This window comes from Bombyx mandarina, chromosome 08, assembly GCF_030267445.1.
Source record: "Bombyx mandarina strain Sakado chromosome 08, ASM3026744v2".
Taxonomy (NCBI): domain Eukaryota; kingdom Metazoa; phylum Arthropoda; class Insecta; order Lepidoptera; family Bombycidae; genus Bombyx; species Bombyx mandarina.
The window spans coordinates 13160153-13173867 of record NC_143215.1 but is presented as its reverse complement, the minus strand read 5'-3'; the positions used below and the strand labels follow the sequence as shown (position 1 = coordinate 13173867).

Here is a 13715-nt window from a genome sequence, read left to right as displayed (position 1 = left end):
CTATTCAATTAATTAGCTAGAGTGCGTATTGTGAGTCCGAGCCTATAGGTACCTAGTGTTCTGGCTAGCTCTGCCGCAATGCAGTCATGACGTTTTGAAGGGCTGGATAGACGTCATACCTAAGAATTGAGAATTTTATCTTATGTCTCGAGGTAGCATTCACATGTAATCGACTATTAAACTAATATTATTATCATAATATTAGCCTAAATAAATTGACGTAAAATTTAAATTCCGATGTCTAACGTTTTCACACAACTGATTAATTTTTTTTTGACAATGCGTTGAGTCAACGCTCTCTGTGTGTCTGAAATTAGTAGATCAGAAAATGATGACAATGAAATAAAAATATATGAAAATTCGTAATAGGGAAATACAAATTTTACACATACATGTAACACATTGTATGAATATATTACCGTATATAACCGTCAGCGGTTTTATAACGTAAACGGGAAAAAATATTTATCTTCGAAGCTTAGGTAAGCCAAATGTCACTTTTTAATTAATGAATATTTCGGGAAGTCGAAATACAACGAGAAGATCGTAAACTCCGTGCGTAAGATTCTATTCGATTAGTTACTTTGTCTAATGAAAATATTATTCTTATTTAGTATGCAGTGAAAATTACCTATAGACACAACCCACTCTCACTCTTCTTAGTGAGTCGCGTTTCCGACCCGGTAGTAGATTCTGCGAAGCACTGATCTTGTTAGGGCTAGTGTTAGCAAGTTCCAGGTCTCTCCCGTGAGGGAAATATCCCCTTAAGCTGTCAACGCTTAGGCAGGGAAAAAAGTGAAATTAAAAATCACCAAAATAGGGATTTACGCATTCTTAAACAATCATGATTTAAACAAAAAATATGATTGAAATATTGCTTAAGCACATTTTTCGTTCGCGCATTTTTGTGTTTGTGAAATAATAATGTATTTTTAAATAAAAATAATATGCTTGAGCATATTTTTCTAGTTTACATTTAATAGCTAACACGTGATCAAGAAATAACCACGCAAGCCCGCAATGAACTAACATAATATTTAATTAAGAATTTAACTTGTTAAGATTAAAATATCACGAATTAAACAAAAGAAAAAAAAGTCAACATTGTGATTGCATTGCGTCCAGTGACTGACAGTCGTAAGCACAATATAAATGTTGAATTGTGTGTGACAAGCATGAAAAATGTATAAATCATAGTTGTAAAGAATCAAATTAACCGTAATTTAATATGGGTACAGAACAAAAGACGTATAGAGTCGTAATTGTTTATTACGTCTATGAAAAATAAACATAAAATTGTTTTTCAACTTTAAATAATTGTTCCATATTCTAAGAAGTTATCATGACACTCCTAAGAGTTTATCTCGATTCCGATCGAATTTTTACCATCTCGAGAAATCTTCGAAATCGATATTAAAAATTTAAATCGATATTCTTTTAATCACTCTCTTTTTGTCGTATAAAAAAACATTTTGTGCAGTTTATTTGGTAGAAGTGAGAGTTTCGGAAGTATTCTCTATCTCATTCTCTCGCACGCTATATCCTATAAATGTATACTAAATATTTTTGAAGGAACATTTCAAGAATATTTTTTTAATTCCCGCCAAATTGCACAGACAATACGAATAATAGTATATCATAGCACAGATAATTAATTGACCGAGTAGCGCCAACTAGTTCCTGTTATTTCGGTTATAAGGACGGGAGTAAATGACCGAATTAAAAAATAATTCCAATCCTAGCTGACCTTCGCACTTCGTAGGATAGCCTGTTGTTACTAGTTAAAACTCGGATTTTTGAGGACTTTTTGGCGGGAACGCAAGGAGTGAAGTTGTGTGATTTGTTTTATTTTGTCTATTTAGTGTTTCTTCAGGTTTAAATGTGTAATAACGGTGGTTTATTAACTGCTTTATATCTGTGAAAGTGCACAAAAGTGAGAAAATGAAACAAAGCTGCTGGACGTAACTTCTTGGGTTCCTCCAAAAAGTCCACTGAAAAAATCTTAGTAAATGACCACCGTTTTACTGACATTATATTTCATCCCATATCATCTCATTTCATTTAATTTCATCCCAGTTGATTAATGTCTCAAATTAATCATCTTCATTTCATTTCACTCCGTATTATAATTTTTCATAAAATTAAGAATATAAATTAAAATAAGACATGACTTAAAGGTCTTAGTTACCAGGTCATAAAATCCCTTAAAAAAAAACTCGGATTTTTGTATGTTTATTTTTAGACAGTTCTATAGGATAGGGGTCCACTCACGAAAGTACTTTTTTTAAATATTGTTATACTTATTTTAACTACTGCTTCGAAGTAGAGTCTACAAGGTTTAACTATTGTCACTTATACCTGTGTGCTTAATTTGAGTTTTTTAACGTTTTCGATAGCGCAAAAGTTAACTCAAATTCGTATGGAGTTGGATTGTCTACATTTGCCGCTAGTTCGCGCTGTTCCAACTGCATACAAATTTGAGTTAACTTTTACGCTATCGAGAAAGTTAAAAAACTCGCACTGAGCACGACACAGGTACCAAGAGTGATTTCTCAGCAGACTGCGTTCAACTCTACCACTTATAACATGCCTTCAGATAGTAGATTGTGCTCTAGATCTAGCTGATGTCAATGGGCGCCATTGAACATTTTTCATTAGATAGGTCGCACGCTAACCTGCCAATTGTGGTCAAAAACGTTCCCTGTCTGTATTTTTTCTTAATAATTTTGATAACGTCGTGTATATAAAGATAAAGGCAAACATATTAATTATGTCTATTGTTTTTGTTAAAATATCACCCAAATTTATTACGGTTCTATTTGTTTATTAACTATGAATGCTAATTTTGGTTGCAGAATCCATCACATTAACTAATCTCAACTCATAAAACCTTTGAGCTAGATTTAAAATCTTTGACTGTTTTATGTGTATTGTTATGAATTTGTGAGAATTCGTGTTGAATATAGTGTCGAATTAAAATATATTTTGTTTAATAACTAACCTTGTTCTAGTTGTTAAGCATAATGGAATTTATTAACTTAATAATAAGCCGCCCGATTTCGTTTTAAAACTAAAGTTAATTAATTCGCGTTCGACTCGCGAATTCCGAAGTAAATTTAAAAGAAAAACTTAATTAGTTTTCAAAAGCTATTGACAATAAAATATTGTAAAATTCTTGATACTACAGACATATAAAGTGGAACTGGTAGGCACCACTGCTCTACCTATTTCTGCCGTGAAGCAGTAATGCGTTTCGGTTTGAAGGGCGGGGCAGCCGTAGTACTGTAAAAGCTGAGATTTAGAACTCGCGTGTCAATGTGGGTGGCGGCATATACGTTATTGATATTTATGGGTTCTGGTAACCATTCAACATTGGGTGGGCCGTGAGCACGTCCGCCCATTTAAGCAACAAAAAAAAATATGAAAAAAAATTTCATGTTTAATTTAATTACATTTAATTACATCCACGACGTAAATGCGCCACCCACCTTGAGATACAAGTTCTAAGGTCTCAAGTATAGTTACAACGGCTGCCCCACCCTTCAAACCGAAACGCATTACTGCTTCACGGCAGAAATAGGCGGGGTGGTGGTACCTACCCGCGCGGACTCACAAGAGGTCCTACCACCAGTAAAAAATTGTTATTGATTTTAAAATAGAATCTAGCATGGAACCTCAAAAAAACACTTGATGTCGATAAATTATAGCTTAACAAAACAATAGCTAAATTAAATTAAATTGATAATCACAGTTACGTAATAATCGTACGATCCCATAACAAAATGATGAAGTGAGGAAAACCATTATTTTGAACGCGACTAGGTGACGAGTACTTTGTTTCTTGCTCTTTCCGTAAAATCCCTAGTGACAAAATGATACCCGACAAATCCCTGGTGACAAAACGATACCTGGCAAATCCGTGGTGATAAAATGAATTGATACCAATTTAAATAATAAGCTCGTATTTCGAAATTATAATCATAATTATAATAAATAGCGACCCGCCCTCGCTTCGCTTCGGAAACATTAAAACACACATGAAACCAAAAAAAAAAAATAAAAAAAAAAAAAAAAAGTAGCCTATGTTCATCAGGGACAATGTCGGCTTCTAATGGAAAAATAATTTTTCAAATCGGTCCAGCAGTTTCGGAGCCTATTCGAAACAAACAAACAAACAAATCTTTCCTCTTTATAATATTAGTATAGACAAGCGGCGCGCTCCGGCTCCGCTCGGATCTTTAACAAAAATTTCAACGATAATTGACGTCGTTTTATTTTTTTTAATAAAATAACACTTATTGTGGCATAACTATAATAGTTAGACATATGCTGTTGCAACGTTTTTGGTTAATAATAATGTGTTCTACAAAGTCGTAGTACATTATTTTATTCTATGAGTAATAGTAATAGTTTTCACAGGGCACGCGATGTAAAGAATATTTTAGGTAATTTTTACACCTTGGATTACATTATTGGAAATTTAGTAAGGATCCCTAATTTTTTTTCAAAAAAGATTATAGCCTACATCACTCGGGAATAGTGTAGCTTCCAAACAATGAATGCATTTTTCAAATTGGTTCAGTAGTTTCGGAGCCTATTGAATACAAACAAACAAATCTTTCCTCTTTATAATATTAGTTTAAATAAATGCGAGTAAATAATAAAAACACAATTAATTTTCCAGGTAAATTGTAATTATGTTGGTTTGATCAGTAATTTTATAAATAACTTGATAAAATTAAATGGTCATCGGTCGAATTCTCTGTTGCATTGAAATAAGAGTTAGGTATACTATCCATAAAATTAGAAAGCTTGTTTGCTTGGAATATCTAGGTCCCAAAACGAATGCGTAAAGATCAGAGACGGACTACCAAATTTACGATTTAAAGTTTTAATGCTAAATGGTTACTATATTCACATTAATATATAATACTTGGTCTTATCCGCGGTTTCACCCGCATGGGCAACAACGAAAAGTGTCAGCGTAGTTTTCCGTGCGAATGTGATTTTTTTCATGATAATCTTTTAAATCATTACAAAATACTATTAATCTATATATATATATAAATTAATTGCTGTTCGTTAGTCTCGCTAAAACTCGAGAACGGCCGGACCGATTTGGCTAATTTTGGTCTTGAATTATTCGTGGAAGTCCAGGGAAGGCTTAAAAGGTGAGAAAATATAAAAAAGCTCGGAATTATATAAAAACAAACAATTTTGTTTTTCCTTTGATGTGTCCCCTTGATGTGTCTTTTATTTATCGATTGAGGCACTACGAAGTCTGCCGGGTCAGCTAGTGTTAAATAAAAAATAGGTGTTTCTTCATTTCTGTGCGAATAAGAACAAACAAACACAATTTCACATTTATAACATTGATATGGAAGTATGGATATATAATAGTAATAATTATATCGTAAGACAGGCAGTCGGAACTAAAATTCATACCAAATTCCTGTGCAGCATGATGAGAGAATATGCTGCGTCGACTCCGCATAATATAAAGGAAGAAACCTCAATACAAAAGAAGAAATAATTAATAGTTGTACATTAACACAAGATTAAAAAAAAAAAAGATCTGAACAAATGCAACATAAAAGTTAGATCAATGCGATAAGAAGTTCAGCAACAGCGTGCAACCGAACATGCACATCTATATCTATCTATATATATATAAAAATGAATGGCTGTTCGTTAGTCTCGCTAAAACTCGAGAACGGCTGGACCGATTTGGTTAATTTTGATCTTGAACTATTCATGGAAGAAGAAAGAAGTTTTGATAGATTCCGCTGCATGCGCTGCGGAAACGGTTAAAGTTTCGCTAAAATAATGTATGAATTATCAGAATCGGTTCATTCTCGAGAAAAAATTGTGGTCGAATTGATAGAATTGATTGAATTGGTAGAATTGATTGAATTTTGAAGTCGGTTAAAAAGCATGATTTTGGTCCCTTAACATTCTATCATAATTAAAAAATATGTTCACTTTCTACGTAAATCAAGTCGCGGGTATAATTTAGGGTTATGCCGAAGTAGCTATTCCACGCGAACGAAGTCGCGGGCAAAAGCTAATTTTATACAAAAGTTTAGGTCTTTTATTTGTCAATTGAGGCATACCAAGTCTGCCGGGTCAGCTAGTTATTAATAAAAACCATATAATTTCGTACCATTGTCATTTATATTCGCTGAGTAACAACTCAACGTGCCACATAATAAATCGAACGAGTGGCGGTGCTGTGAAAACTGCGTTGCAAAATGCTTAAGGTCACCGCCTCAAGGGCTCTCACAATCGTCAATACCCCGATAATACCTTTAGTTCTCGAATAAACAATTCTTATAACAAACAAAAAAACATTAAGAACAAGGAAGTATGTTTTTTCCGGTGCGAAAGTACACTTTACGAGCGGAAATAGCGCGTGACAGAATTGTACGGAGTGAAGTCGGCCGCCAATCGATTTTGGTGGACTACACTGGTGGTAGGACGTCCCGTGAGTCCGCACGGTGTGTTACTTTGCTCAACCGATTTTAAATCGATTCATTACTTGTGATGAAAAGTGGATACTGTGAGATGATCGGAAGCGCTCATCCCAAAGCGTGAATGTTTGGTGGACTAGCGCTGGTGTCGTCCACTACCGCTTTCTGAAATCTGCCCAAACGATTACGACGGATATCTATTGTCAGCAACAGCAAATGCAAACCATGAAGGAAGAACTAGCTGCTAAACAATCGAGATTGATCAATCGCTCTAGGCCACTGCTGCTTCACGACAACGCAAGACCCCCACCCTGCCTATTTCTGCCGTCAAGCAGTAATGCGTTTCGGCTTGAAGGGCGGGGCAGCCGTTGTACTGTAAAAAGTGAGACACAAGAACCCATATCTCGTGGGTGGCGGCGTGTAAGTTGTAGGTGTCTATGGGCTCCGGTAAACGCTTAACACCAGATGGGCCGTGAGCTCGTCCACAAAACTAAGCAATAAAAAAATTTGTAACATAGCGAGTCTGCGCGAGTTCTACAAGAGTCCAACCTAGTTATTCTTTGAAAGTTGGGACAGCTACACTTGAATCCAGTCGGGACGACGATCCTCAAATTGTGAAGTCTTATGTACATATCTATACTAATATTATAAAGAGGAAAGATTTGTTTGTTTGTTTGTTTCGAATAGGCTCCGAAACTACTGGACCGATTTGAAAAATTCTTTTTCCATTAGAAGCCGACATTGTCCCTGATGAACATAGGCTACTTTTTTTATTATTTTTTTTATTATTTTTTTTGGTTTCATGTGTGTTTTAATGTTTCCGAAGCGAAGCGAGGGCGGGTCGCTAGTCAATTTATAAAAGACCATCTAAAGTCTATCAAGAACTTTATCTAATTTATATTAATACTAACTGACCCGGCAGATTTTGTAGGGCCTCAATCGATAAATAAAAGACCTAAACTTTTGAATAAAATAAACTTAAAACAAACAAAAGGAAGCCGTCCGACGGGGGACACATCAAAGGAAAAACGAAATGGTTATTTTCATTTAATTCCGAGCATTTTCATATTTATCTACCTTTTAAACCTTCTCTGGACTTTTACAAATAATTCAAGACCAAGAAAAAAAGAAGGCCAAACCGGTCCAGCCGCTCTCGAGTTTTAGCGAGACTAACGAACAGCAATTCATTTTTACATATATATAGATATATGCATATAGATTATGATCCTCATAATCTTAGTCTAGACGTTGCAATAAAAAATAAGGAAAATAACTAACGAAACACGCAACACAAGAATTTAATTTAAAAGCAAGTTTTGTAAGATACTTCTGGTATTAAGTCTGTGATTTCTGAAATAATGTCGAACGAACATAATATAGTAGCTATGAGTAATAAATATGACCCTTAATGACGAAAATCGGAACATTGAAAGGGCCTTAAACGAAGTTGTTCACCTGTAGTTTTTAGGTCGCTAAAATATCGCCGCGCTACCGACGACCTTGCCATGGCGCTTTTAATGAAAATTTGTTACTTAATGGCGTGTTTTTTTCTCGTCAGCATTATTGAAGTCAGTCAAGTGTAAATACGGTTGTAGTGTTAGCAGTGTGAATCCCAATAGCGTTCAGCAACACATCAACTCCAAAATTCAAGATGTCTAAAATTCTCTTTTAGTGTTCAGATTCGTGTCAATCTGTTCCCATCATCATCATTATCCTGCCCTTCTCCCAGTCACCTGGGGTCGGCGCAACATGTTTTCTCCTTCCATACTCTTCTATCATATACCATTTCTTCGCTCACTCCCCTCCTACCCATATCGTCTTTCACACAATCCATCCATTTCTTCTTAGGTCTACCTCTTCCTCTAAATCCTTCCACATTCATAGTTAACATTCTCTTAACAACTTCATTTTCATTCCGTCTCATCACATGTCCATACCATCCCAAACGTGCACTCCTCAATGTCTCAATCTGTTCCCATATACCTATATATGCAAGATCCAAGAGGAAAGAGAGCTAGCAGGCTAGCTGGAAAGCTATCGACGACGCCTAAAACACATCATTTCGGATCTTCCCGATCCACTAACGGTGCTTTTAGGTACTCCAAGCACTGGTCATCGTTCTTGTCGAACCCGTCGCTTGCGACGAAGGGCTCGGCGAGTAAATTAACCCTCAAACACAACCCACTGAGTTTCTGCCGGATCTTCTCAGTGGGTCGCATTTCCGATCCGGTGGTAGATTCTGCGAAGCACAGCTCTTGCTAGGGTTCGTGTTAGAAACGTAATTAGGTTTAAGCCTCGTGAGCTCACTTACAAATTCGGCGAATCTAGAATAACCCCTCAAGGTTACTAGAATAGGAAGGAAAAAAAAAAACAAAAAAATGAGAGCTAGACGCTGCCCCTACGTCTGGTGAGTAGACGAAATTGTAACAATGGCTGGTAAAGATTGACTGAACATCGCCAAGGATAGAAAGAAGTGATGGCACCATAGAGGAGGCTTTTACCCGAAGGGGGTCCGTAGAGAAATAATGTAAATAATAATCAATAATAAATTAATATAAGATACTGACTTTTAATCCATTATTGTGTGTTCAAATCGTTTGTAATTTAGCAAATATTGTAATTAAGTGTTCATTATTTTTGTATGGAATAAAGAAAGATTTATTGTTACTAGAGGTCCCGCAGTAGTCGAAATTCGACTATAATTAATTGGAATTGTAAGCTTGTACACTATTATGATTGTATTTTATACTTCTATAATCACAAATTTCGCCAAGACTACACTATAAAAAATATTAACATAGACAAACAATATTTAATCTATTCTCAATTTTATCACAGACGTCAAGAACAAAAGTTTGACAATAAATATTATTCATGCGTGTGTGCGTCAAATACATGGTATGTAGTGTGTGTAATGTTTGCTTTATTGATTTAATGTATCTTTTATGCATTACTTTAAAAAAATATTAGCATTGTGCACTTCTTCTCTATATTTTTTATAAGTGTGGAAAATTTCATACTCTCCCTCGCCTGCGCAATTTTCGTAAAAAGGGGTACAAAGTTTTTGCTTCACGTATGTATTAATATATAGATTATTATTTACGAGAGTTCCTTTAGAACAGGGAAGCCAAGCATAAGCCGTGTCTATTAGATAATTGTCTGTGATTGGTCTTTAATTATTTACTTAACCTAAACCTATAAACGTCACAGTTGAGATGGAGGAAAAGTATTGTAATATTGTTCCTGGACAATAAGCCATTTAATACCAAGCGAGCCGCATGCAATTCTCCTGATGAATCAAAACTGGCATCATTAGCGAGGTATTCTGATAGTTGCTGTAGATAGTTCATGACATTACGAACAAGATAAGTATTATAATCTATACAAATAAATAAAATTGGAGTGTCTGTTTGTAATAATAAAATAACCACTTTTTACTAAATGCGTAAGTATGTATACACAGCACCTATATATAACAAAATAACATATATTTTTTTATTTTGTATGTCTGTCTGTCTGTCTGTTTGTTCCGGCTAATCTCTGGAACGGCTGAACCGATTATGACGGAACTTTCACTGTTAGATAGCTGGTGATATAAGGAGTAACTTAGGTTGCTTTTTTTAGACTAGCTTCGCTCCGCGGTGTCACCCGCGAAACGACAATAACCGCGGATAGCATCGCGGGGAACCCGTAACATCGCGGGACTCAGCAAGTTGTCAATAAAAAATTATTGAAAAAGTTGTAAGTTTTACCAAATATAAGCGAGTTTCTCTTTGGAGGTCAAAGAATCAAGATGGCCGGTTCACCTCGTAGTGATCCGGCATCTCATTACATTTTATAGGTCATGCATTTATTTTCCTGCATACTAAAATTTTAGATTCATATCTTTTATTAACTCAGTATCAGATTCATATCTTTATTTAGTGGAAAAAGCGTTAACTTTATCATGTAGAAATATCCTTAATATGTTGTCAAATGATAGTCGCGATGATAGATTTTTTTCTAATTTTTTTTCAATTATTGTTGGAAAAAAATTCTTCTGCAATCGTGACTTGCTGAATTAAACCTGAAAAATGTATAATACCCATAATTGGGTAGCTCCTGGAACTCCTGGAACTCCAGGACTGTTTTCTTTTCTTTTTAGATTTTGTTAAAATCTTGTATTATTGTGATACTAATTTTCATCATCATCATCATCAGCCTGCGGCAGTCCACTGCTGGGCATAGGCCTCCCCCAAAGCTCGCCACTGAACCCGATCTTCGGTTCTACGCATCCAGTTACTGCCAGCTGCCTTGCGCAGGTCGGAGGCATTGTGATTTTGAATTGTTCGAATAAGTAAAACCAAGGTAATTACTTCCGAAATCTGTTTTGGTTTTATTTTTATAGTGTCGATAGATTCTGCGAAGCATTGCTCTTTTTATGCCTAATGTTAGCAAATTCTCTCAGGTTCGAGCCTACTGAGCTGACCTACCCGTCCGGGCATAGCTGGAATAGCCCCCTATAAATCTAAAACCTATCCGTCATTTCCTAAGAGTAAAATAGCAGAATCATGTTATTGATACAATCATTTCACTCGCGCTAGTGTAAGATTGAAGTGAGCATGTGGTATTAGCATTACATTATTACTAGAGCTAGTCCCATTAAATAATCAATTAAAACAATATATCGGATCTTTCTTGCTTAGATAGACGGTTACTGGGGTCCATAGAGATCACAACGTGCTGTTTCTTCGGTGGAAATCGCACAGGTTCGCGTTTACTCGCTCCGTGAATATTTGATTCTAGTATGAACAGGTTTGTTTGCTCTTTATCTGAGTGATTATTATCTACATATGCAGTTGTTTCCCTACCGATGCTGATAACTTTTATAGGCTATTTCAGCTTTGTCCTAACATGTAGGTGAGCTCACGGGGCTCAAACCGGGGTGTTGCTAACACTGGCCATAGCAAGAGCAGTGCTTCGCAGAATCTACTACCGGATCAGAAACGCGACACACTGAGTAGATCCGGCGAGAAACTCAGTGGGCTGTGTCTGTGGGTTAATTTGCTCGTCGAGCCCTTTGTCGCAAGCGAAGGGTCATTCACACGCACTTTATCCCAGTTATTTATTAACTTGATTTAATATGACAAAACAGTTTACTTGATGAGCTATACTGTGTATTAGTGTGTGTGAGCACGCAGAGCACGCTTGTCAAGAATAAAATCTCAAAGGAAAACCTCCAAGAAATCCCCAACCAAAGGTCGTACTGTAAGCGCTACGACAGGCGGAAGTGATTCGAATTTTCCTATGGTAGGTACTATTCATCACGGTTCTCTCAAATCGATTGAACGTTTTCCTCAAACGAATTCAAATAATGAAGTGAGACGTCATTTGAACGATTCGGTTCGATACGGAAGCGAGTTGGATGAACTATTTAGGATAACATTCGCAATTTTTTGTAAGAACTAACAATTCCATTCTAAAGGAGCTAAATATCCGAAAAGTAAAGAATATTTTAGCCAATTTTTTTACACCTTGGGTTACATTTTGAAGTTTTAGTAAGGATTCCTAATTTTTTTCAACAAAGATTATAGTCTTTGTCACTCGGGAATAGTGTAGCTTCCAGCAGTGAAAGAATTTTTCAAATCGGTTCATTAGTTTCGGAGCCTATTCAATACAAACAAACAAACAAATATTTCCTGTTTATAATATTAGTATAGATTACAGTAGTTAATTTTCAAATTCTGCAAACTTCAAATTGAGGTTTGCGGGGATCCGCTGGATGCAAGCAGCGCAGGACCGATCTATGTGGCGAGGCTTGGGGGAGGTCTATGTCCAGCAGTGGACATCTGTGGGCCAATGATGACAATAATAATGTTGACATGTTAAAGTCGATAACAATAAAATAATCGATGACAATATAATAATTTTATTCTCTTCGTTCTATTATCATGACCAGTATCAAAGAGCAGACGAAATTAATTGTTAGTTTGTTATTTAAGCGTTTATTACCTTAGTTTTTAGACTACGTCTATACTAATATTATAAAGAGGAAATATTTGTTTGTTTGTTTGTTTCGAATAGGCTCCGAAACTACTGGACGATTTGAAAAAATATTTTTCCATTAGAAGCCGACATTGTCCCTGATGAACATAGGCTACATTTTTTAATGTTTTTATAATTATTTTTTTTGGTTTCATGTGTGTTTTAATGTTTCCGAAGCGAAACGAGGGCGGGTCGCTAGTAATATATAATTTAATAAGAAATCTTTTTCACGTACTGATCCGCCAATTTTATGAAATTTATAAATTCTAATGTGACAAAGACTTAACTCACAGATATCATATTTAAAATGATCGTTTACCATGCTCTACTGTTTGTTCCTAAAAATATTTTTCTTGTAACGGATCACAATATTTCCTTCGCTTTACGATTTAATCTCACGTTTTTTTATGTTTAATGTTTAAAATATTCTAAGTGTCTGATATTGTTCGCTGTTTTCAAGGTGCCTTTGAATAAGTAGACTTTTCTTAGGATTTCGGGACCTACTTTTACGATTTTTAATCTTGGGTTTTTTTTTAAATCAACACCTTACTCGTCCCTGACAATGACGACAGTAAACAACACAAAACTAAACGGTAAAAGTAATTTTAATTGAATCTCATTACGATATATCGTTTTTACTGAAAAACGAATTATTGTATTGAAGACTAGGTCGTTTTGTGATGACTTACCATGGCAAATGACGTGTGTAACGATCTGTAAGGCAATAAGTACAGTCGGCCACATGATCGCGGGTATGGCCGGGCGCTGACGGCGCACCGAAATCGTATACACGCGACTGCAGACGACAGAGACGAACCCACACGATTTATAGCTAATTAGACCTTTAGAGACAGGGTGTTTTATTTAAGAAAATAATGGTAACAAATTCTTAACGATTCGTATGTAATCGTGTAGCGATTTCGTTTGGGTCGGTGCGCGTATCTCGAGCGATTTTTCTTCCTACCTAAGCTGATGGTCTTGAAAGACAATTTCAGCGTAACCTTAACAAGTAGGTGAGCTCGCGGGGCTCAAACCTGACCACGTTGGTAATACTAACCCTAGCAAGAGCAGTGCTTCACAGAATCCGGATCCACCACCGGAACTGAAACGCGACCCACTGAGAAGATCCGGCAAGAAACTCAGTGAAGCCCGCTGTCTGTGGGTTAATTTTCTCGCCGAGCCCTTCGTCGCAAGCGACGGGCTCGACGAGAACGATGACCG

At 36.0% G+C, this 13715-nt stretch overlaps 1 protein-coding gene across 1 annotated transcript in view; it reads right to left on the bottom strand.

Moving 5' to 3' along the window:
* Nucleotides 1-13309, bottom strand: part of LOC114242936 (membrane-bound alkaline phosphatase) — a 44167-nt gene extending 30858 nt beyond the window's left edge. Inside the window, exon 1 of the mRNA XM_089729244.1 lies at nucleotides 13184-13309. Within this exon, the coding sequence (XP_089585370.1) occupies nucleotides 13184-13238 (55 nt within the window). The 5' untranslated portion in view covers nucleotides 13239-13309. The remainder of the gene's footprint in view (nucleotides 1-13183) is intronic.
* Between the last annotated feature and the right edge of the window lie 406 nt (nucleotides 13310-13715).